Source organism: Epinephelus moara, chromosome 14 (genome assembly GCF_006386435.1).
Source record: "Epinephelus moara isolate mb chromosome 14, YSFRI_EMoa_1.0, whole genome shotgun sequence".
In the NCBI taxonomy this organism is placed as follows: Eukaryota; Metazoa; Chordata; class Actinopteri; order Perciformes; family Serranidae; genus Epinephelus; species Epinephelus moara.
The window spans coordinates 38,831,123-38,858,441 of record NC_065519.1 but is presented as its reverse complement, the minus strand read 5'-3'; the positions used below and the strand labels follow the sequence as shown (position 1 = coordinate 38,858,441).

The following is a 27,319-nucleotide window of genomic DNA, read 5'->3' as shown; positions in this document are numbered from 1 at the left end:
GCAAGGCGTCGTGACGCCACTTCCTGACCGGTAGTTTTGCGGGAAGTTTGGTCCTCATACGCAGTAAACCTACAAGAAGCAACAACATCAAGGTGTGTTTTCATCTTATCATTTGGCTAATAAAATGTGTAACGTTAAGTGACTGTTTAACTGACACCGTCACGGGCATCCAGGAGCGTTTCTTATTAAACGTCATGTAACTGCTAACGTGAGATACCAATGCTAACGAGGTAGCGCGGCTAGCATGAAAGCTAGCGCTAACCGATATCTATGAAAAGATAACGCTGCTCGGTTCGTTTCGCTTTCCTATCCTACTCTGCCCGTTAACGCCTTCTGTCATTAAGCAGGAGGCTTTCTATAACACACACTGGTAATTATTGACTCAAGCAATGTTTAATGTTGCCGAATGTAAAAGCTGCAATAACATTAGGCTAACTCAACGGACACAGGATGTGGTTAGATAACTTTGCTAGTGATTATACATAGAAGAACATGACATCCAGCCAAAGCATGTAACCATAAAACAACCACCATAACCACCATTTGTGAATTACATTAAGGTTTCGACAGGTTACGGTTTGGTCACATGCGTCATATAAGAGCTAATTGGTCTATTCACAGTGTAAAGTAACTACACTTTGAAAACCTCCTCCCAGGATGCATTATGCTGTAAAGCTGAGTGTGTTTCAGATGCCTCCCAAAGTTAAGGCGGCAGGGAAAGGCAGAGCTCCAGCGAAGAGGAAGCTGGCAGAAGAGTTTCCACCTGGTGAGGTCCTCACAGACACTGGGAAGAAGATGTGGAAGCTGGGGGCTCCAATCGGCCAGGGCGGCTTTGGTCTCATATATCTGGGTAAGAATAGATGGAATGCTGTTCAAAAGTAGAACATGCAATGCTAGAAGACCTCTGACTGCAGACTTTTTCTCAGACTAAGATTAATGCCTGAACTGTGATGCAAGACATTTGTAAGGCTTTAGCTAGTTCATCTATTTAAATGCATATTTGTACTGTGCAAAGTCTGACACTGCAGCAATGTATCTTAAATTCTAGTAAGTGGTGAAATTATTCCACTTCTTGTTCCCAGCTGAAGAGGATTCTGCAAAACCTGTGGGCACCGATGCTCGCTACGTCATCAAAGTGGTAAGACTCTAAACAACATATAAAATGAACTGAAACTGTGTGTTAATACTTTTTTCTTTGATATACATCATGTGTGCAGTTCCTGAAAGAGCAATGAAGATACAGCCACAGACCACTTCCTTGAGTGCAGTTTAGCTGCTAAATTAGTTCCCTCTGTGCAGTAGCTGTAATAATACTGCAACAATGACCTGATTTACATTTATGTATCTCTAATCATAGTGTGAGTGAACAATAGATACAGTAGGTTAGCACAAGTGCCCAGCAAGTGGTCAGACTGGACTTTGGCAAGATCAAGTACAACCCCAATTCCAAAAAAGTTGAGATGGCATGGAAAATGTAAATAAAAACAGAATGCAATAATTTGCGAATCATTTTCAACCTATATTTTATTGAATACAGTACAAAGACAAGATATTTATGTTGAAACTGATAAACTTTATTGTTTTATGTAAATATACACTCATTCTGCATTTGGTGCCTACAGCATGTTCCAGAAAAGTTGGGACAGGGGCAACAACAGACTGGGAAAGTTGTGGAATGCATGGTCAAACAGTCCAGCAGTTTAAGAGAATGTTTCTCAAAGCACAATTGCAAGGTGTCTGGCACTGGGGCGTTGGTGGCGGATCCTTTGAGTCCTGTGGCCCCATTAGGGGCCATACTTGGTCTGCATCGGTGTTTGGGTGAGTGGAGTGCATGAATTGGTATCCACGTGAATGCCAGCATTCCCAGCAGAACATTGCATTGTAACAAGATGATCAATGTTATTCACATTACCTGTCAGTTGTTTTATTATCCCACAATTGAGAAATTCCAGTGTTACAGCAGTCAAGGAGAAAGAGTCAGATTCAAAATTTAAAAGCTAGACATGCAAAGAAAGTACAAAATTTATTTAATATTTAGTGATTGTGCAAAAAAACAACAACAAGGGAGACAGCAATGCTTATTAGTAATGCTTATTATGGTGTCCATAATGTAACCATGGTTCAGTTTATTGTGAGCAGTGCTGGTTGTATTGTCTGACAGCAGCAGGCAGGAGGGACCTGCTATAGTGTTCTTTCACACACTTTGGGTGAATAGCAATTGTAAGAAACTGTAGCTGAACAGTTTCAGAAGCAGGAAGTGAAAGAAAACTGTCTGGCTGTTCAGGCCAGTCAATCAGTGATTTCTCTCATTGACTGCACTTTCTGCGGCACTGTTTTCTGTACAAAACATCACCTGATCTGCTAAATTTCACCTGCTGCTGGTCTGCTACTAGCAAGTGTTGCACCCATACTTATGAAGGTAATGGAATAATAACACAGAGACCCTGTTGTCTGAGCCAAGATGGCAAACTCGTTATTGGCTCCCACATTGTCACTCCACATAGCTCCACTTTTTCTTTCACAATAAAAGCCCTAGAAATATACTTTGCATCACTGTTTACCAGGGTTGGAAATTAACATATTTTGTTTACCTGCCACTGTAGCTGGTGGAAAGCAAGATCAACCAGGCACTCAATGGAACGCTGACGTTTTTTTTTTTTGTTTGTTTACAAATCTAGCAGCCACTTGCACATTTTACCAGTATTTGACTAGTGGATGATGCTAATTTCAACCCTGCTGCTTACCAAAGGGAACTTATTCACATGCTGAGGCTGATGAGTTGTTCAATTTTACAAAAATAATTTTGCTTCAGATTTTGATCTGGCCACTTCTGTAAGAGTTTAATTCAACATAAGACCTTATTATCTCAATGAAATGTACTGAAACAAATGTATATGTGTAACAAAAATGGCAATTTATTATTTTGGTCGGTAAAACAATATGCTTGGCTGGTTTATATATTTTTTAATCTACCAGCCATTTTGGCCGGGACGTCAAAAAGTTGATTTTGGACCCTGGGAACACAGAAGACTGACAAGTTATTTCCTCTCACTCAGACCCTGAGTGTATGAGATTGTTGACTGTCACCTGTTAGCTGGAGTCAAATCAATTATATTAATGTGGCCCACAATGACATATTTGCATTAGAACCTTTACAGGGCAGGGTTTGGCAGTAAGCCATATAACAATATAACAACAATATACATTTGAAACCCAACTGAGATTTTGCTGTATTGTTTACACTGTGGTAGTTCCCTTTTTAAAATCCCTGACTGTATTTGGTCATTGTTAACAATGGAGCAAATCACAAGTCAGAACTGCTTCATACTTATATATTTCTTGTCGCTTACATACTTTTCTTTACTGTATACACTTTAATAGGGCTGTTACTAAATGTTATTTCAGTAATTGATCGGTCTGTCAATTTATGTCCCAATTAAAGCTACTCTTACCTTTCTTGCATTTCACACAGCACAAAAATTTGAACATCCACAACTCCCGCTTTCACACAGCACAAAAATTTGAACATCCACAACTCCCGCCTCCCTCCAAAGTCCCATCCCCCTCCTCCATTACATCCTCATTACGTCTATGATAGACGTAGGCGTTGGCAAGGTAACGTTAGATACACGGAAGAGGAGAGCGAGTGTATCACGCCAAGAGAAGAGAAGAGTAGAAGAGAAGAGTAGAAGAGAACGCCAAGAGAAGAGAAGAGTAGAAGAGAAGAGTAGAAGAGAAGAGGAGTAAGCTACTATTAGCAAACTAAACATAACGTTACCTGTCCTGCACAGTCAAACGCAACCCCGGAGTTTTGAAACTTATCTGGGGTCAGTGATGACTGATGAGTTTTATAATATCACGTAAATGCTAGAGGCTCAGGGTACGTTAGGCTACAGTAGGCTACCATTAGCAACTGGATGCTGTGTTGTCATCTATAATGTTATAACCTATGTTACATTAGAGGCAAACTAAAAATACCTGTCCAGCAGAAACTCTGCGACCATCTTGTCCCTTTTTAGCTCAGGATGAAGCTGCATCAGTCTTCGTCATCGCTCGAAAGCAGAGCCGATGTTGACCCGAGTTTTGGCTCTTGCAGCATGGAGTTCTCTCTTAGGGTTAGCTTTTTCTGCAATATTCTTTCTTTTGCCAACTGATCTCCCTGTTGGAGCAGCTGGAAATGGAAGCGGTGGTCCGCATTTGTCTGCCATTGTTACGGAGAAAAGTTTATATCCACAAGCGTCCCTGTTACTAGCTTATTTGTTGTCTCACAGACTTACTCTTCCTGGTCGGGGGCGGGGAGAGATGCTACGCGAGCGCTTATGTCAGTCGGAGGCCTCCACATGGGGAAGACAGACAGGACATTTATGAGTTTATATCTCTGGTGGAATTCACTTACATTTTAGTGTGCCATCAGCTTATTAATAGTATTTTAACCTAAACAAAGAAAAGTGTAAAATTTCCAGAATGAAAGTAAATAGTGAAAAATGTCCATCACTCATAAAATTGTCCAAGGTGATGTCTTCAAATGATTTGTTTTATCCAACCAATGGTCCAACATCCAAAAATATTCAGTTTATTGTCATAGAAGACAAAGAAGATCTGCAAATATTCAGCTGTTTGGCTATCCTCCATATACCCTACCCTATAGTCTATATAACCTTTATTCATATATATTTAGGGTATTTAGAGATTTCTTGGGGCCCCGCTAATTGCTGATGCTTCCCGCAGCCACAGTCCCATGTATTTGCAATGCTATTTTTGGTCTAAACATCTGTTAAATCATATCTACACATACATGTACTTTTTTCACAGGAGCCCAGTGACAATGGACCACTTTTCTCTGAGCTCAAGTTTTACATGAGAGCTGCTAAGCCTGAAATGAGTAAGCCAACTATCATTTCTTACAAGCACACACACGCACGCACACACACACACACACACACTAACACACACACACACACACACACACCTTGGAGTATGGCATTAAGCTAAACTAAAGTTAGCCTTGTGATCATAACACAACATAGTCTCTCACCACCAGGGCAAACAAATAAAAGAAAGCCAACTTTCTTAATTAAAAAAGACAATCTTGTAGCTCAGGCACGGAGGGGCCCTGCAGAGGAAAGGAAGCTTCTGGTGGCAGCGCCATTGGCCCCCAGGCCACAGCTTTGCATTTTATATAATAACAATCCAAATGTCAATCTCCCCTGACAATTAACTGTTATATTACTAAGGAACCAAAGGCTCATATTTTATTCATGCAGGAATCTCACGTTGTTGGTAAATATTTGTCCCAGCAGCAGATTAGCTTGCGGCCGCGCTGCCCACCCCCACCCACCCCACAGAATTATACTCTTATTACTTTGAGCATCACAGCCATCACCCACTGTCACCAGCGCCAGTTAGCAGTGTGTTCACAGGAAATTTTAGTAACCAAACCATCTTTGATTTCCATATTGTGCTCTTCAGAGATGTATACACATATTTTTAGAACATTTTGGACAGAAAAAGTATGTCAAACTTTTCTCATGATCTCTTGTTCCACAGTTCAGAGCTGGATGAAGTCTTACAAGTTGAAACATTTGGGCGTTCCTAGATACTGGGGCTCAGGTCTGCATGAGAGAGGAGGGAAAAGGTAAGACTTTGACCAGGACCTCCTCAGGGCAAAATGTATCATTTTTTCATGTCATCTTGTCTCTGGTGTAAATAAACCTTATACTGTGCCACTGTTTTAATACTAGGTTTTACTTAAATGGTCAAAATGCCTGCCACATGCCAAGGTTTTTCCTGGCGTAAAATATGGCAAAGGTGGCTCCATCCTCATCATGTGCTCTCATGTGCATGTGTACCGTGCCTTCAACTGGCTCCAGCAAACCCTTTTTACAACCAACATATTTTAGGAGTTCTAATAATTTTATATATATTGGGAAAAAAACTACAAGTACTATTACATTGTGGCCAAATTGTGACATGGATAGTCAGTTGTGTCTATAATGTGAATTCCTGGATATTAAATGTTTATCTGCAATTTTCTGTAGTCCCACTGATACCCTGTGCTCCTGTCTTTTCCGATGCACTGTGCTAATTATGATAGCACCTCCACATCAAAGTAATGCTGCAGTTGCAGTTATACATGACACAATGCTTAAAGTGCAAGGCTTTTAGAAAATAGTGTTTTACATTATGACACTTGTCAGAGTTTTGACGAGAGCTGGAGGCGGGAAGAAATTTGACAATGTGGCTGCCCCCTAATTCTCTATACAGGAAAACCATGCATGCAAAAAACATAGAAAAAGTACATACGTATGACTTAAGTATTCAATTTAAAATGCTGCTGTAAAACAACCTTAAATTTTCAAAATCTGTGTGTAGAAAAGAATGGGATATTGTTATGATTTTAGTATCGCTAAGGGAACAAGGTATTGACAGATGAATAGAAGCTCTCATTTTAAACACCCTTCATGGCCAATCGAGTATAGATTACTCAGTTTACAAGGTGAATTTGAATGCACCATGGTCGGGGTCTAGACCCTTTGCTGTATAAAGCAATGTAGATTTCACAAGGTGCTCCTGAATGCACAATGAAGTCCCTGTCCCTGTGATCGTCAAACTCATCTCCAACTCATACAGAAGAAAGAGGAAAGAAACAGCGCAAACATAAATGACACCAAAGTGTGGTAGAGACTCTCAGCATAGTTTTTTGTTACATGACTTTTTTGGTACAAAGATTTACCTGCCAGTGTGACAGACACCCTTCTGAGATTTACTTGCCAAACAGAAAATCTATCTGCATTTGGCCCTTGGTGGGTGTTAATTTCAGACCCTGGGGCAGACATTTCCAAATGTATGTTCTGCTGTTCTGCTGTTCTGCAGTGCCATATGTCGATTGCTTTTACTTTTAACATATTTATTACTTTAATGTAACAGTTACATCAACAATTCAGTAACAGAGCTTGTCTGACACTTCAGGAGTACTTAAGTATTCTATGTACCTTCCAGGTATAGGTTCATGGTTATTGACAGGCTCGGCACAGACCTGCAGAAGAAGTTTGAAGAAAGTGGAAGGAGGTTCCCCAGAAAACTGGTTCTGCAGCTCGGTCTTCGACTGGTTGGTTATTTCATGATCAGATGGTTTCATTTCACTTTTATGTTTTCCACTGAATTGCAAAGAAGTTGCAAACTACAATGGAATTACATGAATTTTGAGGGAATTTGCTAACTAGGCTAACTCAAGTCAGTGGGAAAGCATGCAAGCATTAGTGATAAAGCTTGACAAGTATATTGGCTGGACGGATATATGGGTCCATGTTGGGAATTGGTAGATATAGCAGTATCTGCATACTGTAACTGTCAGCTGCTAAGTATCAGGAAACTGAAGTAAAGAAACAGTCTCCATTATATGGTTTGTCTTACAGAAAGCACTTCTATTTTTACAGTGTAGAATGTCTCTTTCTGTGCATCTGTTAGGAACACTTTTAAAAACAAATTTGATACTTTGCAAAAGTGTTTATTAAAATTGAATTTTGGTTGGTGCATTATTATTGTCCTGCTAGATGCAATGTATTGAGCCTGTTTTTATTTTAGGTTACTATATTTTATTATATCACTATCATTCTCAATTTCTATTTCCCTTTTTACTTGACTGTTTTTATTGTTTTAAATTGTGTCTTGTTGCTTTTAATGTCTCTGTAAAGCACTTTGAATTGCCTTGTGTTGAATTGTGCTTTAAGTGACCTTTTTTTGTAAGCCTTTGTCCAGACTGTTGACATATCATTGACACTTGGCTGTGACCACCTCCACACGTGGTCTGGAAGTTGCATTTGGATTACAATGCATTCTGCGTCTATTTACTCCTGCATTAACATGTGTTTTTTTTTTCTCCTTTTCAATACTAATGTTAAGAGTTATGACCTTTCTTTTCCTTTTTTAGCTGGATATTCTGGAGTATGTCCATGATCATGAGTATGTGCATGCTGACATAAAGGCATCCAACCTCATGTTGAGCCACAGTGATCCCAACCAGGTCAGTAAAAGTTTAAGCATCCTATGACTAAAATCATCACATTCTGCTTTTTGTAAATGAAAAGGAAATGGGCTTTTCACAACCCTTAACGTCAACTTCAACTCTCCTCTGCATTTGGTAATGTTGGGGAAACAAAGGTGCTACAGGGAGGTTATTGTGTTTTTTGATCATAAAGCACTTGTGCTGCTTCATTAGATTAAATTAAGGCCTGGAGAAGAGTGTGTGCGTACGTGTGTGCGTGCGTGCGTTCCAAATGGGAAGATTAGATGGCAGCAGCTAAAAGCTTTTTCTACCAAACAAGGCAGGGGCAAATATTTAATTTTAAGATTAATAATGTATCATTGGTGATGTTATTAAAGAGCTATTTATAAATGACAATTTAAAAATCGGCCCCTCAGGATTTTATTATTAGGTACGGTTGTTTGTTTGTTTGTTTGTTTGTTTGTTTTTTTTATTTAGCTGCACGTTTTAGATGTTCTCCCCTCGAGTTACTGGGATGTAGGTTTGGATGTATGTTTCTTTATTGAAGTCAAGAAGCAGCTCATACTAAATAATGATGAAGCTTATGTGAGTGGAATTACAATTTAAATTCAGTAACGGGTGGAATTATCTGCTCTTCATGCTTTCAGATTGATTCCTGGAAACATGAGACATGTTTTTTGTAAATGTAAAATGTGTTAAATGTCATCTTGTTCTTAGTCTGTTTGCATGTCTGAATCAGCATCTTTTTGTAGGTTTACTTAGTAGATTATGGGCTGGCATATAGGTACGCACCTGACAGTGTCCTCAAAGAGTACAAGGAAGACCCCAAGAGATGTCACGATGGTACCATTGAGTTCACAAGCATTGACGCCCACAAAGGAGCAAGTATGTATAAGTATGCTACCAGCAGTTTTATAACCCCAAATACAGCTTTTAAAACCAGACTGCCAGGTCTTTAATTCTATGATGTGGTGAAAATATGCTAAAAACAAAAAAGAATGAAAAGTTTTATTGTATGTCACTGGACATCCGAGAGACTTCCGCTGTCTTTTTGAGCTGAAATTTGACCCCCTAAACATGCTCAAAAACTCAACAAAATTGGCACGCATGTCAGGACTGGCGAAAAATTTGATAAAATGAAAAAATTAACCCCAAAAGTGCCAGAATGGGCTCTGTAGTGCCACCTAGACACACTAAAATGGCCGCTGCGGCCCGTAGGAATGTCGTAGAAAGATCGAACCAAAATTGGCTTGTTCGTCTCATTACACCTACAAATCACACGCTGACACCCCTGACCTAAATCCAACAGGAAGTGAGCTAGTGCCTCTGAAAGTAACATGAGCAAATGTGGAGAAATTGTCAGCTGTGAGCTAGAGTGGAGAGGGGTCTAAAATCGTCTAAAACTTTTGTCTTTAACTGTCTACGTGAGCTGGAGGCTGAAACGGCGGGAGTCCGAGGTCCCGCCTAACGCTGCTTGCAGCTTTAATTTGGGATACTTTTGCCATTAAAGGCTTTGTATAAGTTTGGTTTAGTTATTGAGGCAAAAAGTAGAGGCCACATTGGATGAAGCGGATGGGCTACTACATAGAAACTGATTCCTATAGCACATAGCAGGTGTGTCCCCTCACATTTAGGTGATCTTCTAAGTACTTAAATCTGTCTCCCAGCTACTTAATTGGAAGAAAAATCCCATTATTATCATTCAGCATTTTGGAAAATGCAATTATTCACTTCTGTCTCTCTTCTGAGAGTGAGTTGAGAAGGTCAGTGTTGTAGTAGAATACAGAGCTGGAGTCAGGATAAAAGGTTGTTCCAGTTTCCACCTTAAAACCACAACTTGTAGTTCTTACATTTCTGTTTGCGTATGTATCAAACTCACAAGATTCACAGTCTTGGTAGATGTGTTTTTGAATGACCAGACTAGGTTTTTCTCCCTGCTACCAGTCTTAATGCTTAGGTAGGCTAATAATATCCCTGCTCCAGCTTTGAACTAAACACATTAACATGACATTGATATTAATCTTCTCATCTCAGGCTTGGAAAAAAACACATAAGTACAATTTCCAAAATGTGTACGCTAACTACTCAAATAATGGATTTGTTGTAAGTCGTAGGTAGGCAAGTAGGGCTGGGCGATATGGCGTATAAATAATATTGTGATATTTGTAGGCTGTATGGTAATACATGATATATGTCAATATTTTAAAATCTCCTCTAAAGTACTGTTTACTACTAAAATACTGAATTACTAAATAAACTACTTTTACAATAAAGTTAAAGTAGCTACTGTCATATAAGAAAGTTAAATAAAGGACTGCTACAATAAAGTTACATAAACTACTGGTGGACTAAAGTTTAATAAATTACTGTTAGACAAAAAGTTCAATAAACTTAATGGAAGTCCTGTTTTAATAAACTACCATTGCAATAAGATTAAGATAGACTTTATTGATCCCCCAGAGGGGAAATTCAAATGAACAAGAGGCGGTAGATTGAGTATAACAAATATATTGCCCACCCCTACATGGAAGCATATTATACTTGTAATTGTCATGTGTTAACAAATGGATAACTGCTTTGAGACTTTTAGTGCTGGTATTGTATTAATATCAGTATTTAAAAGAAGCTCTGACATTGCTTGCCTCCGCTGATGTGGTTGTTTGGCTCCAGCTCCATGTAGACGGGGCGACCTGGAGATTCTGTGCTACTGCATGGTTCAGTGGCTATGTGGACGCCTGCCCTGGGAGGACAAGCTGCAGGACCCCCTCTACGTCAGAGACTCCAAAATCAGGTGCAAGAGGCACACCATCATTCTCTGCACACATCGTCTCTGACAGAGGTCTTTCAGTGAATGTATGAGGTTGTCTGTTGCATCTAGCCAGGCAAAGGTTTGAAATTTGGAAAAAGCAATTTAGAAGTTTTGACTTTTAAGTAGCGAGAGGGGTATTAAACTGAGAAATTCCAATCTTTTGAGGAAAAATCATGCTGCTTGTTTTTTCCCTCACAGGAGCAAAGACAACATCTCTGAATTCATGACCAAGTGTTTCTCCTCTCAAGACAAGCCAGGTAAGAGAGAGAGAGAGAGACACACACACACACACATACACACACACGGACAGAGGGCAAACACGGTGGTGAGTTTAAATTTTTTTGGCCATTGACAATAGACAACCAGTAAAAACTGACCAGTACTGCCTTTGATCCTCTTGTTTCTCAAGCTGCTTAATGTCCCACTAGTACAGAACTGTCAGCAGTGTGTGTCTGTATGTTTGCCTGTCTGTGTTATGCCTCCACACCGGTGATGGCATTGGCCAGAGGCATTATGTTTTTGGGTTGTCCCGTTCTCGTGAACGCAATATCTCAAGAAGGCCTTAAGTGATTTACTTTAAATATGGAAAAAACGTCCACTTGGACTAAACAATGAACTGATTAGATTTTGGTGGTTAAAGGTCAAGGTCACTGTGACCTGGTCCGTCTCATTCTTGTGAATGTGATATTTTGGGACTTGAGGGGAATTTTGTCAAATTTGGCATAAATGTTAGTTTGGATTTAGTGATGAACTGACTACAATTTGGTGGTCAAAGGTCAAGGTCACTGTGACCTTGCATCTGTCTCGTTCTCGTGAATGCAATATCTCAAAAAGGCCTTAAGGGAATTTTCTCAAATTTGGCACAAACGTGCACTTGGACTAAAGGATGAACTGATTAGCATTTGGTGGTCAAAAGTCACTGTGACCTCACAAAGCATATTTTTGGCCATACCTCAAGAATTCATATGCTAATTATGACAACATTTTCCAAAGATGTTTAATACGATAAAATGATGAAGTGATTTGCAACTTGACTGACGTGTGGATTAAGGGTGGGCGATATGACTGAAAAGTATATCACGATATAGCTGGTTCATATTGATCGATAACGATAATTATTGATAATTTTTTTATAACCTATTTGAAATAAGGACCAGGAGAAAATGAATAAATTTTAACACATTTATTTTAAACTCAATAGCTTGCTTCTGATTTCAATCAGTCAAGGCACACAGAGGAAAATGTAATGTCAACACAACCATTAGAAAGCACTCAAATAAATGAACATACACAAGATGGTAGAAAAACTAAAATAAAAAAATGAACAGTTTTCTCTTAACATCAAGTAAAGCTAGTAAATGCTTTCAGACAAACATATCTGTAAAGATGAGCAGCTGAACAGAAGACTGTACAGATGAATAAGTGATTCACATAGTGAGGAAAGTGCTGTGTAGAAATTAGTGCAAACCTGTGGTAGACTTGTAATGACATGTAACAGCTCTGCACACTGCCTTTGAATCGTCCCCCTCTTGAAGTCAAATATTTTAATCCTCTCTCTTTCTACAAATCTTTATTGTATTCTTTCCATATTTCGCCCACTTGTTAGCGAAATAGTTAAAGAACCTCCATTAATTGCGCGATTTAAATGTGAAAAGTCTAATTGACTGACCGTCACCTGTGTGTATACGGAGAAGGAGAGGGGCAGAGGAAGCGGAGCTGTGGAAACATCCTGCAGTCTTACATACTATCATGCGTTTTAATAACTTATTAGATGAATATATATAGAGAGAAATGCGACGTTTAGACAGCAAGCCCAAATAAGCAACTTCACTTTAGAGACAAGCCCAGAAAACTGCAACCCGCAACTACCAATATTTGTAAGCGACTTTACAAAAAAACAAGCCCAAAGTCGCAGCTTATAAGCGGACCTTGTGTTCACACATGAGGATGGCGTTGTTAGCTGTTTGCGTGACACTGTTGCGAGGTTACCAGGGTGCAAGTGAGTGTGTTCATGCAACCAACCTTGCACAGCCTGATTCCGAGGGTAACTTGCGCGGCTTTCCTGGTGTTTTTCCCGACAGAATACAGTAACATTATCAAACATTATACCGAACGTTTTTTCTATTGACGGCGCATACGTGTTTATCGCAATAAATGTTGTCATTTTATCGTCCACCACTAGTGTGGAGGCATGTAACTACAAGGCTGCAATTCTAGTTTCAGTCTAGCTAATAATTTGTCAAACAACAAGGTTAAACCAGTCCCTCAGTGACATGAGCATTAATCAGAAAGGTTTAAGACCAAAGCACCTCACCGTACTCAACAAACATGCTGAGACATACATGCACACACACAAGTAGTAAGAGGGTAATTAAAGGTATACTATACCGAAATTGTCGGGTACTGTTTGTAACATTAAACTTGGCCCCTCCTCCTTGCACTGCTTTTATGTACACTGCAAGCTACTAATGTAGGAACATTACAGTTGTTTTACTGGAAAACCAAATGCCTTAGCAAGCTCACCAAGCTAACCGCCGGCACAGCCACTCTTCATCTGCATCCTCTTCTACATTTAATAAGCAAATATTCGCAATTTGAAACAAGACACTTTTTGATGTATTTGTGCCCATTTCTGGCCTCAGAGAGGTCAGGACCAGCTCTGCTTTGTCACTTGGTTAAATGATATGATATACAATGTTACATTTTTTCAACTTCAGGTAGCTCTGTCTTTCTCAGCATACATATGTTTGCATCTCTGAGTAATTTATATATTTATTGAAAATGTACATTATTGAAAATTAGCTACCAGTGATGTTTGGCATTTTTGGTTGTTATAGGCCATTGTTAGTAATGTTGCAAATCAGTGAGCAAAAGTGCTTTATGCTGCTTTTAATTTGTAATGTATCACAATATACAGTATATTGCTGTCACAATATAAAATTCCTTTCATCATCACGAAGGATTTTAATCCTATCTCCCGTTCCTAAATACCTAAGTAAATCACATGCTTCATTTATATTCATTCACATCTAACTGTAGTCCTTCAAACTTAGACCTACTTGGTCCTCATTAGGACAGAAGTCTAGTAACACTCCACAGTAAACATTTTTAGTTCAGACTAGGCATGTGCCGGTATGAGATTTTGACGGTATGATAACCGTGGGCAAAAATACCACGGTAATCGCAGTAATAATAATAATAATAATAATAAAACTCTACACTTTAAAACGGTAGGCTAATATTCGTTTGACCATTCATGAGCGACAGTACGTACCAGGCATCTCCTGTCAGTGCAACGCATCATCACACCAGTTGTTTAAATGTGTAATATAGACCCGTTAAAAGTAATAGAGACGTTTCTTAACTTCACGATGGTCACTCCGCCCAGCAGCTTGTTGAGCTCCTCGTCGTTGCTGACAGCCAGCTGCCGGTGACGGGGGATGATACGGGTCTTCTTGTTGTCGCGGGCAGCGTTTCCAGCCAACTCCAGGATCTCAGCAGTCAGATACTCCAGCACAGCCGCCAGGTAGACGGGGGCACCGGCACTGACACGCTCCGCATAGTTTCCTTTGCACAGCAGCCTGTGAACACGGCCGACTGGTAGCTGGAGCCCAGCATGGGAGGAGCGCGTCTTTGCCTTGGCTGTGGGGGTTCTTCTGATAGCCTAAATGGTCCCACACCACCGACTTCGTCCTTTTCGCCGTTGGGAAAAGTTCAGCTTCGCCTCCTCCAGCCATGTTTGCAGTTTGCACGTGAGTGGATTTACACTGATTACTGACATACTGACTGACTGAGGCTGCCCCCCCAATAATTGTGCTGACTGCAGTGGCTGCACATGCATGATTTCAGAGTGTGTGCCGGTTAAAATGTACGACTGGCACAGAGTTATTTCTGAGTTTTGAGTTCCTGAAGTTCCCATTTATGAAACGTAGCGTAGGTTACACCGTCTGCCTTTACCGTCGGAACGGAAAATGGGCGGTTAGTGACACCGTGACATTCTTTTACCGTGGTAAACCGTGATGCCGGTGACCAGCACCTGCCTAGTTCAGACTGTAAATGGTGACTTTTCACGTTTGCTGTCTCACTGTGGTAAGAGTTGCCATTTTAATGTTAGCACTTTGACCTGCAGGCAGTGTGTTGGTTCAGGCAGAGGAGACGAATATGAAGCGTCAAACCTCGTTCCTTGTGGTCTGCTGAGCAAAACAAAGTGTTGTTTACAACTCTATCTGTGAGTGTGTTTGAGACTGTGTGTCAAATCTGAGGAAAGGCACACCAAACAGTAATAGGCAGGATGCCGTGACCAGAGTATAACATCATGGTGACGACAGTGTGTTGGAAAAAAGTCTGTAACACATGAAGAGAGAAGTCCAAGTCCAGTCAGGGTTATTTATGAAGTCCCTCATCACAAAGCGTGGATCAAAGCATGTCATGGGGACATGACTTCCTAGAGATAACATGCCACAAAACAAAATCGTGACATGCAGTGTAAACAAAGTAAAAACAAGGGGAAAATACAGCACAACATTACAAATACAACACTAAAAACCCTTTGTCCACCAAAAGTAGCGTACATATGCAGATTTTTTAAACACTGAAAAACCCACTAAAAATAGACGATAGACTTCTTTTCCCATTTCCAGTAGATCAGAGCTAGTTTACACAGCTCTGCAGCAGACAAGTATACCTTTCTGTGTGTGGGTTTGTTTTTTTGGGGTTTTTTTTTTGGTGTGTAAAATTCAGTGTCATGGACAAGCAGAAAAAGTGGAAACTTTTTGGTGGTTACTTCTTTTTATGTATCTCCTACATCCTTAGACACTAACAGGCAGACTGCGGCCCGAGTCCGGACCCAGACGCCGTCCTATACAGACCCGGACCTATAACCAGTAAATTATTAAGGGATTTTAAATTTTGACGGGACGCTTATATTTTAAGCGGTGTAACTTTTCTAGACTTTACGGCACCGGTTTAGCTGATCAGGAAACGCACAGACCAATTGCATGCGAGTTAAGCCATCCTACATGATGCCACCCAGCCAATCAAATCTCTGCATTCCAGGTGATTAATGTGTATACAGTCAGATGAGAGAGGTGAGAGGCGAGTGACAAGCTGAAAGACAATAGACATATAGAAGGATAGAAATATAGAAAAAGAAAGAAAGCGATACAGGGAGAGAAGACAGAGAGGAAGAGGCAAGTGAGCGAGAGACAGGGAGAGAGGACAGAGAGGAAGAGGCAAGTGAGCGAGAGACAGGGAGAGAGGACAGAGAGGAAGAGGCGAGTGAGCAAGAGACAGGGAGAGAAGACAGAGAGGAAGAGGCAAGTGAGCAAGAGACAGGGAGAAACACAGAGGAAGCTTTCCCAGGTCTGGGGAAAGTAGCCCTGAACATCTTGACCATGTTTGGCTCCACATACAGCTGTGAGGCAGCTTTCTCCACAATGAACATAATAAAAAGTAAATATCGTTCCAGGCTCGACAATGAGCACCTGCACATGTGTATGAGAATGGCCCTGACACCATTCCAGTCCAGATTTAAAATCCTGGCAGGACAAGCTCGAGCTCAGTTCTCTCATTGAACAACAAAAAGTGGGGAGAGTGGGGAAATGAGGGAAAGAAATAGAAACTGTAAAACTGCTCAATTGTTATTTATTTATTGTAAAATTGGTTGAGACTGTTAAGTCAAGATGTGACACATTTAACAAAGAAAAAGAAAATTCAAGCTGTTGCTACACTTTATTTTATTTTTTCTAAAATTAAGCACTTTATTTTAAGATGCACAAATTTCAAGAACAATTTCATTTATTTTCTCCATTTTATTTTTAAATGCATATCTGTATAGTTCAATGTTAAGTGACAATTAATATTGTCGAAATGCTTTTGAATCATATTTTCTTCACTTGATTTGACAGATTACATGCAGACGTTGATACAACTGCTAGGCTACTCCAGTATATATCACACTAAATCTTATTGTAAGTTAGACATTATGATGTTCCGTACCTTTTGCTTTAGGAAATTTTCTCGAACTGAACCTCTTTGAATTTTAGTTGAATATCCCTGTCTTACATATTCAGGTCTTTGTCAAACTCAGTGCAGACTAATTTTGATAGATGTTTGAGTGCTGCTTTGGCTGAGTTGGATAATATTTTGTGGTAGCGTGTCATTGTATCTTGCCGGTAAAGGGGCTAAAATTACCATGTTCACCCAGGTGTTGTGTGTCCATCAATGCCAGTCAGAGACGATAAATATCCATGACTACTGCAGAGACATTTGACCCCGGAGTAAACACCGATAGTAACCTTTCCCATGAAATTAAAAAGCCAGATGTTAGTGGGTTTTTTGTGCAGTTGAAAACAGACATACCTCACCTGCCTACGTTTTGTGGTACCACTGATACTGTCAGAGAGGCAAGTAGCTAGCTGCAGGCTTATAGTTTATGAGTAGTTGGTGTGTCATGTTGTTGCTCTGTTGTGTTTCAGATGAGATCAAGAGGTTCATGGAGGAGGTGAAATCTCTGGGATACCAAGACAAACCACCATATGAGAAGTTACGCTTCATCCTGCAAGACGGACTTAAGGCTATCCAGGCTAAAGATGACGGCAAGCTGACTTTCACTCCTGTCAGTGGAGCTGCATCACGCCCTGCCCAGGTCAGTGCACAGAAACACACTAAAAAAAAATAAGTAATTCAAGGAATGAAAATCCTTGATTGAAATTCTCTGCTGCTTCCCAGCTTTATTTTTTATAGGTGATCAGTATCTGGACCATGTCGTACCATGTAGCCCTGACAGGCTAGTATTTAATAGGGCTAAGTACAAAGTGTTCACTTACAGCACAGCTACACTCACAAATAACTAAGCCTTCTACCTTCCTGTCAAACAGTAAACAAACCATAAACCTTCTTGAGACAGTTATTAGGCCCGTTTCCACCACAGGAACTTCGGGGTAATTTTACGGGGCCGGGGCCGTTGGTGCGTGTCTCCACCGCAGGAACCACCCCCGAAGGACAGAGTTCCGGAACTTTTACAGGGGCTAAACAAGTCCCTGCCTCGGAGTAGATACTCAGAACGGCCCCGAGAGGCTCCTGGCTGGGACTTGGGGATTACTTGGTGCTGATTGGATATACTCAAGGCGGGATGTGACGTTTTGTAATTACTATGGTCATTGTAGATTAGCTGAGCTAACCGTTAGCTGTTAGCTGTTAGCTGTTAGCGGTGTCTGTATTAACTCATTAACTCAATATACGGTCCGTGAAAATTTTTTTTTTCCAGCGGATATCTTAGTTACAACATGATTGAGCTAGCAAAGCAGTTTTGTGTTGCTATGTGTGGTATTTATTCAGTTTTNAGACATCCGCTGGAAAAAAAATTTTTTCACGGACCGTTTATTGAGTTATTGAGTTAATACAGACACCGCTAACGGCTAACAGCTAACTAAGTCCCTACATCACCCTGGTCAAAATGGTCACGCAACGATTACGTCACATCCAGAGCCCAGTAACTTTACAGGAACCTTCCTCCTACTCCACTCTCTCAGTGGAGACACGGCGGTTGAGAGGGCCGAGCGAGAGGACGTTCCTGTAGTAGTTCCTGCCCCCCAAATAGTACCAGGAACTTCTTCAGTGGAAACGGACCTTATATCTGAGTGGAGTCCTGCGGGGATCAGCAGTTCAGCAGCCGCTCGCTTTGCTGCCCTTCAGCAGCTAACAAGTAAAGCTTGACAGATTGGTCAGTGGATTTTATCGGCTGATATTGAATTATCACAGACAGGGCGTAAAATTAACTTTTTACCTCATCTGCCATTGGCTAGTGACCTCCAAAAATTTACTGGCCAAACATATATTTCACCAGCAAAATAAAAAAATCATGCCTTGTTTGATTAAAAATAATGACCTTACGTTTTTAGTATGAAAATCCAACTTTAGCATCTCTTAAAGAAGACAAAATTGCAACATATTACTTTGAGTGAACCAGTATGAAGCTTTAATCAGAGGTATACAGACTGGATACATTTGGGGTGCTGGGATAAAGGTTTTACTGTCAAACATAATGAGGGAAAACTTGAAATACATTTTCAAATGCAAAATTCAACCAAAGCAGAATTTTGAGGCAAGATTTACTTTATTTTTAACACCACTTAAAAGTTTCAGAAAAATCATGTGTACATTTTTCCAGCATAAAGAACATGAAGAAAAGGTCCTTTTGGATTGGAAAATGGTTAAGAGAATCTGACTGCAGTATTGAGCTTTAGGCTCAGTTTCATTGCATTTTTGACCAAGCATAACTTTAGGCTCAGTTTCATTGCATTTTTGACCAAGCATAAACTTCTTTACTCCTTTCTTTTCATCTTTTTATATTCATCTGTTCTCTTCCCTTCCAACACCTCCATTCTTCAGGTGTGTTTCTGGTCTTCCCTATTAGCAGGCCTTTCATCTCATACAGCCTAAAAAGATAAGAGAATATGCAGGGCTGTACAGTGCGACATATATGTTGCACGTGCGATGGAAAAAAATGTTTGTGCGATGAATGTATTTGCCTAGTAGCACGCGTGCGACGGACTGCTTGCGAGCCGCTTGTGTGTGTGTGTGTGTGTGTGTGTGTGTGGTCTGTTTTTTTTCTCGTTTTTTCACTAGACGACAAGNTGACAGTCTATTTTTTGTATTTATAAGGTCTTTATTTATTTATTGTGGTATTTTTACGTGTTATTTTGGATATTTAAATTTTCTTTTTTTTGTATTCCTAAATATTCTTGTTAAATACAGGTTTATTTCTCTTTTAAAACGGTGCACTTGCATCATTATGCTTTTATTATCCTTATATAAGTTTAAAAAATGGTCTAAAAACAGCAAAATTACAACAATAATAAAAATGGTCTTAAAAGCACAATATTACGCAATATTTATCACAATAATTTCTGATGCAATTAATTGCCCAGCAAAATTTGTTATCGTGACAGGTGCTACAAACTTTCTGGCCTGTGCTACAAAATTATCACCCTCTGTAGCACCAGTGCTATGGGCTAAAAAAGTTAACGTACAGCCCTGGAATAAGAATAAAAATCACTTTATTGATCCCCAAAGGGGGAACATCATTAACATTAGAATGACAAAGTGAAAACCACAATTTAGCCAGTCTCCTCTAATGTCACCTGAATAACTAATATAGCAGATGATGGGGTTTTATCAAACCAGGAAGCAAACATTAGTAACGTTACATACAGTAGCACAGGAGTACCACTGTGTGCTACTGTATGTAACGTTACTGACGTTAGCTTACTGGCTATGATTTAAAAAAAACACGCACACACACACATCTGCTATATCAGTTGTTCAGGCACTGTTAGAGGACTAACGTAATGTTACCAATTTATTAGTAGTAAGTTAACGTTGCGTTCATAGGGGTGACATTAACAGTAGTTAACACTAGCTAACATGATAGCAGCTGACGAAAAGCGTTATTGATGTTAACGTTAACTCAAACTCAACAGTTCTCACCAATTTTATAGTGACTGAAGAGTTAAAACACTTAATCGCAGAGCCACTCGAAGTCCACCATCGGCCTTCCCTTCTTTCCCAAGGCATGAATGGTCCTGAACATGGTCATCATTTTTCTTTTCGTCGGTTCGGGTCACCGTCGCTGACTTTACCAGAGGGGTTGAGTTCATAGGTTGAGAGGCTTTCAGGCAATCACTGTGGCATCTAGACCTCTCATGATCTTTAATACATTATAATTTCATGTTCCGTGTCCCTAAAACAAAGGGATTTTGCCTCTGTGTATTGTAATTATGTCCATGTTTGTCTCTCTTACATTGTAGGCTCCTGCTTTATAATTGTTCATACGTAAACAGTGGTGTCCTGGAAACGTAGCATATAAAGGATAAACAAAAGGGGGCCTAGAATTGATCCATGTGGAACTGAACTATGTGTTGACTGTTTTGGAGACAAACTCTAGTAGATATAGTAGCTCTTATCATGCATATGACTTCAACCAATGTAGTACTCTGCCAGACAGTTCCACTTATTATTTCAGTCTTTTTAATAAGATTATATGATCTACAGTGTCAAATGCAGTGCTGAGATGTAGAACACAAGACTGAAAATATTCTTTGAGTCAGTATTTATGTGATCATTGACAATTCTGACAAGAGCAATTTGAGTACTGTGGGGAAGTCTGAACCCAGATTGAAAATGATTCAAAATGCCGCAAGTGACAACAATTAATACAGAGTGGTGCAATTTTACTGTTTTTGCAATTAGAAATAATGTTAGGTACACGGTTGCAAAAATCTACAGTATGTGCATTCTAAGAGATCTGCATTCTGAAATTTTATTTACAACACAACCAGAGTTGTTTTCTGCTGTCCATTTTCCTGTTTTAATCCTCATCTCCAGTCTCTCACAATGTCTCTGTCTTTCTCTCTCTTGCTCTCTCACTTTCTGTGCATATGGAAGATGCCAACGGGGACTTGGCATTGCCAGCCGAAAGGTTACCGGGCCCCGGCGCTGGTTATTGTATGTAATTATCCCGCCAATCTGTTCACCTCAGCGGGCGCCGTGTGGTGATCATGAGGTAGCAATTGTCAAAATGGAAGCAAAAATGGAAAGGGGGCAGGGGGGTGAGTGATAGTTCAGGCTGAGAGTGTAGCTTCATTATAGAGGCCCAGGAAGAAGGAGGATGGACGGAGGAGTTGATTGCCTTCATTAAGTGCACGACTCTCTCGGAGACCACTTTCTCTTTCCTCAGCAGACCCCACGGTCGCTATGATTTTGTAGAGAGGACAGAGATTATGAAGTCATAGTTTATAGAAAACTCTGCAGTGTATTAGCAGTGATTCTGAGAATCCTTCATCTTTGTTGACCCCACTGTTTAAACATGCTTTACAGGCAAAAGAAAGGAAAGTATATTTGTTTGTGCTTTTTGGCTAGAACAGCGGAGCACATAATCAGACATCGTAATGGATTAATAAATGCAAAGTCTCTGTTGCTGGTGAGATGACAGAGCTATAATAGCAGTTGCCCAGACTTTAGAAACAAAAGGCTCAGGGCTCTGAAAAGTCAGGTCACCTCATGGCCAAAGCAGTGGCGTTGCCTCAGTGTTTGTCTTTATTCCCCTCACCATCAGATGACACTGCAGGCCTTGAGAGCTTTGACAAACTCATCGCTTCTAGATGAGACATTCAAACATTGAAAGGACTGTCATGTACTTTGCGTTTTGAGCCCCTTTTGGGCAGTTTTGTCTTATTTTGATGGATGTGTGGACTGTTTAATGTCCAGCAAGACATTTCCTGATCAGCTACAGTAATAAAAATTGAAAATAGATGTTAGTGAAAAGGTGTCTATATTCTGAACAACAACAAACAACAAACATGATTCTCAGCTGGGAAACAAATTAAAGTAACTTATACATGTGTGGGTGCTCACCCACCTTCCAGTTGTCATCAGGCCATGGGCCAGGATGAAGTGACTGAGGGAGCTGTTAAAAATTGAGAGGGGCAGATTTGTATGCTTCCACGCCAGCTATAGCCGTGGCTGGAGGCATTATTATTATTAACGCAATATCTCTAGACCACATCAGGATTTTTTTTTTCCCTTCAAATTTGGCTAAACTTGCACTTGGACTTTCCAATGAACTGATTAGAATTTGGTGGTCAAAGGTCACTGTGACCCAACACTGTGGCCGTAACTCAGGAAGTCATACGCTAATTATGACAAAATTTCACACAAATGATGATGTGATGACATTTTATATCCTAAAGGTCAACTTCACTGTGACATTCATGATGTTCTGCAAAAACACTTTTATGGCCATTATTTAACGTGATAACTCAGGAACAGGAAGAGAGAAATTTGGTCCGATACTGAATTGGTGACACTAATCTTGCTTACTCATCTTGAAACTGTGCTGATTGTATAGATCTACTGTTATTGCTGGGGGGAGATGTGGTCTTGCAGGGGCCCATTTTTTAAAAACAGCACCCACCCATATCTGTAAAGCTCAGTACCAGACACGACCTGTTACCCGTCATTATGTCTAAGTCAAAGCTGCACCTGCCCGCACCTGTTAATTAAAGTCCCGCAACCTGAATGGCACCTGTGATTTAACACACACAGGCTACAGTTACTGACATTTAGATGGGTTTTCCGTTCTTGAACTCCAAATCCAGCTGAGGAAAAGTCTGGCTGTGCTCAGTGCTGGGATGACAAAAACTTTCTGCGCAATCACTGCCAAGTTAGGAAACATTTTAGTATGCTCCTTCCACCACCACAAAACCTCATAAGGATCCTCTTTGGGTGTCTTGAACTCAAAGTAGGCTGCCACCTCATCCTTGGGCTTCAAAGTTTCACCACTGGAGTCCTCCATGTCAGTGACTAATGTGACGATGGGGTCAAAGTTAAACTAGTGTCATTGACTTTCAAAATAAAAGGAATTGCAGCTTGATAATAGTGATTTAGATGTCAAAATATTACACATGTACTGCACATCTTTTTCATTTGTATTATTTTGGAAAATAAAAACTATATTTTTGTTCTCACAAAATATATTTTAGTTCTTTAGTTTATTTTTACCCATGCCCGTACCTTTGAATTTATGTATATATTTTTACCTGTTTCACAGCTTATTGCTGGTTACCCGCAGGTACCTGACCCGGTGCCTGAGGCATGTTTTCACAGAGACTGATGTTAACTTTAAGTGCAATTTGACTGGTTCCCAGAGGCATACAATAGTTCTACTTTTTCAAAATTTAAAATTCATTGATATAATCATCAAATAACCTCAGAAAGGCTAAATAACAACATAAGACTACTGTTTCAAAATCAAACAATACATTTATTAATAAGAACACGTACATAAGACAGCACTAGCAGAGTGCTAAATATTTTTTTGAGCTAATGAATGATTCTCTGTCAAACAAAGCAGGGGGTGCAAACACAAACTTCTGTTTGCGGCCTGCACCCCTCTCTGTCTCTCTCTCTCTGTGATTGTCCCTTCACCTCCCTGTTGTGTCCGTTCTGTATGTGGATTGCTATAATGGTGGGAGATGGAATCCGGGCCAAAAGTTCCTTTTACGACCATGAAAATGACACACACCAAACAGCGCTGTCCATGGTTCTAAACCATTAGCTAAGTGATAGTCACGTCTATCTTTGGCAATCATTTTGTTGTTTTTGCTGTTTTTTATAGAAACATTTAAAGTAACATAAAGTACACAGAGGGGGTAAAAAAATACAACTGAGAGGGCTAAGACTCCTTACGGCACCAGGCCCATGTGTCATCAACAAGTTGATAACCCATTTCTTCATATTCTTCTTGTCTTACAGAAAACCACCAAGAGAAAAAAAGCATCAGATGAAGCAGAAGAGAGTGAGACTGACGGACAACCTATCAAGAAAAAGAGAGTCACAAAGAAAAGAGGTAGGTTTTATTTTTTTTTTCCAATTTCTGATCAGGTATGTCTGAGGTCATTTTGGCCTGTTACAACTGATTTCTTGCCCCTTTCTCTACAGGAGCCATTCTTCTCTGCTCACTTTCTTGCTCAGTTAGTGATACTAAATCAAGTTCCAGGTACTCTTAAGGCTCATTTATGCTCAACGTTAAATACAGATCCAGACACGGACGGAGCCTTCTGTCCGTGCTCTGCGTTCATTTCGTCCGTATTTCTGCACGTTTCCATAAAGCTTACGGATGCGGGCCAAACGGAGCAGTACCACCGGAAACTGTGGGGGCAGTGTTGCTGTCACTACCCGATACATAGCTCTAGTGAGACATGAAGAAGAAATAACAATTCAATTTCTCTCATCGGCAGTACGAGAGAAAAGAATTCTCCGTCCTCCAGTCGCGATGTATTTAACGGCCTCACCGACCACCGCCTCCTACAACGCTGCCTCTGTTTTTGTCTTTTATGCAAGAGGTACATTATCAATATCTCCTCCACAGTCGCCATGTTTGTTTTTGAGTTTGTTGTTGTCATAAACTTTTGACGCTGGGCTGCCTCCTGGTGGATATATTGGTCAACATCCATGCCAACGTAAAGGGCGCATGGAAGTATGGGGGCAGTGACGGTAACATCGTTTGACACGGACGTATACATTTTTGTACGTAAAGGGAGCATAAATGAGCCCTTAGGGGTTACTGTCAATCATGATTGGTCATGACTATAACAAACACAACTGTGACCACCATTGTACAGCTGTGGGGCGCCACCGTGGCCAAGGGTTTAAGACGCATACCATGTAAATAGTGATGTCCCTGGATTGAATCTGAACAGGAACGTTTGTTCCATTTTATCCCTCTCTCTTTATCTCTTCACATTTCATGTCTGCCTCTCAATTAAACACAAAAATGACCCCAAGGAAAGGATTGCTGGACACTTGTTAGATAAACCATGATGTCCAGGCCCAAAAATGAAATGGGTCCCCGCTGAAACACTTTCCCGCCGCGCACGTTCCGGACATTGTTTGGGCTATTCACCGGTTTTGCGGTATATGAAAAATTCATATCATAACAAAAATAAATACCGGTTTTCGGTATGAACCAGTATACGTCCAGCCCTAGTAGGCGCACATTAAGATATTTCCTAAACACAGCGGCTAGATCCCCGCCATGTCCAGAGGGCTGAGGCTTGCTTAAGAAGTTACAGGCAACAGTTCAACAAGTGGAGCGAGCTCACTGGTGTTCAGCCAGGTCTCTGTCATTAGGAGGAAATCCAATCCATGGATGGAAAAAAGTCTTAAGGATGAAAGTCTTATTGGATATGGATCTTGCGTCGATCAGAGCCACTGAATTATCAGAAAATACTGTTTTTCCTGCTCTCTCTCCCTCTCCCTCTCTCTCTCTCCCTCTCTCTCTCTCTCTCTCTCTCCCTCTCCCTCTCTCTCTCTCTCTCTCTCCCTCTCTCTCTCTCTCTCCCTCTCCCTCTCTCTCCCTCCCTCTGCTGTTGTTGGACAGCTGTTTACAGTCCTGTAATGTTATCCCCACTAGCACTTACCTGTTTCACCAGTAGAGAACTGAGACTGACCACTGGGGGCATAGGTTGTGAACTACATACAATGAATTTAAAGGCGCTGCATGTAAGAATGTGGCCAAAACGGTTACTGCACTCAAATTCAAAATACTGCCGCGAGTCGTGTCCGCCCCCCCTCCCCTACAGATTCGAGGTTGCTGGACAGCGGCACGCTGGAGACTGATTTGTTTGCCCACAGGCGGCTGCTGTGGCAGGGCTGCGTCGCCGCGTCCTTGATCTTCGGTTTTCCAGCGGACCGTTCTCTGCTGCTAACACTGCTGCTGGGATACAGCGGAGGAGGAACCGGCTGCTAATGCTATGTACCGGGACACTGGTAACGCTGCTGCCGGGATACAGCTGAGGAGACTGCTAATGCTATGTACTGGGACACTGCTAATGCTGCTTGCCGTGCTGCTGTAGCTCAGTCGTAACTGTAACTGATGCTGAGACTCTACTGACTGCGTGACTGGTAGACGGCGGTGGGTGGCGCAACAGGCCAAAACACAAATTCAAAACATAAACATGATTTGCGGACCGTAAAACATTTTTTTAGATGCAGATATTCTGGCCGTACTGTTGTTGTCAGTGAGATCAGTATGTTACATGAACATTATTCCTTAGTCTCTGTGACATATTAGGAGAATTTTATGACTATTTGCTTTAGATTTCTTACATATAGCTCCTTTAATAGAATACTGCCAAAGCCTAGTGTGGACCAAAGTCACTAAAATTAGAACTTCTTAATTAAAAGCATATGAAATTTGAAATTTCTATGAAATGTATGGAGAAATCTTTTCACCACGTTTTCTGTTCAGTGTATGCCCTTTATCTTTGTCACATGCAGTTGTTGGAATGTTTTCATTATTTCCATTGTACTCTACACTCACTGGAGTGAAAGGTGAAATATCAGAGATGGATTTTTCCTCTGGGCAGTTTACAAAGACAAAAGAGTCTTTTTTTACAGAGCAACTGTGGCAGATCTTGACAAGGAAAAAGAACAAGGGTGCATAAGTATGTTACACTGTAGTGGCTGCAGGCAGTACACACCCAGATGCACAAAAAAAGTTATGACCGAAGTTAAAGACATAAACAATATCAAGTGCCGTCAAATAATTGCATATAAAGAAGGTTGTCTTTTTAACTGAGAACTACTGTATGCTGCTTTAAAGCTTAACTGTAATGAATTTCCTCCTGCAGAAGTGAATGGAGTGAAGAAAAGTCCCAAAAAAACAACTAAACCAAGAAAGGTACCCAGCACTGGAAAACCTGGTGACCCCAAATGTAGACTGGTGGAGATGGGCACCAAGACGTCACCCGGACCTGCCCAGAAATCCAGAGGCAGACCCAAGAAAACCATTGTCTAAGGATCCACCCTGTTACACTTCTCCCTCCATCCTCTGGTCTCTATATGGTTTCTATCTGTAAAACACACTGTGAGATGTTGATGTTTTATTTTATTTGGTGTGGTTGAAGCCAGATCTATTGTAATAAAGAGGAAATTCAATTGTC

At 40.6% G+C, this 27,319-nt stretch overlaps 1 protein-coding gene across 1 annotated transcript; it reads left to right on the top strand.

Moving 5' to 3' along the window:
• On the top strand, nt 1-27,319 carry vrk1 (VRK serine/threonine kinase 1). Its single transcript, XM_050061980.1, has 13 exons — nt 1-92; nt 691-850; nt 1,083-1,138; nt 4,813-4,882; nt 5,548-5,635; nt 7,000-7,108; nt 7,931-8,023; nt 8,758-8,890; nt 10,676-10,796; nt 11,013-11,071; nt 17,291-17,460; nt 24,129-24,222; nt 27,008-27,319. The coding sequence occupies exons 2-13, from the start codon at nt 691-693 to the stop codon at nt 27,172-27,174; spliced, it is 1,320 nt and encodes a 439-aa protein (XP_049917937.1). The 5' UTR covers nt 1-92; the 3' UTR covers nt 27,175-27,319.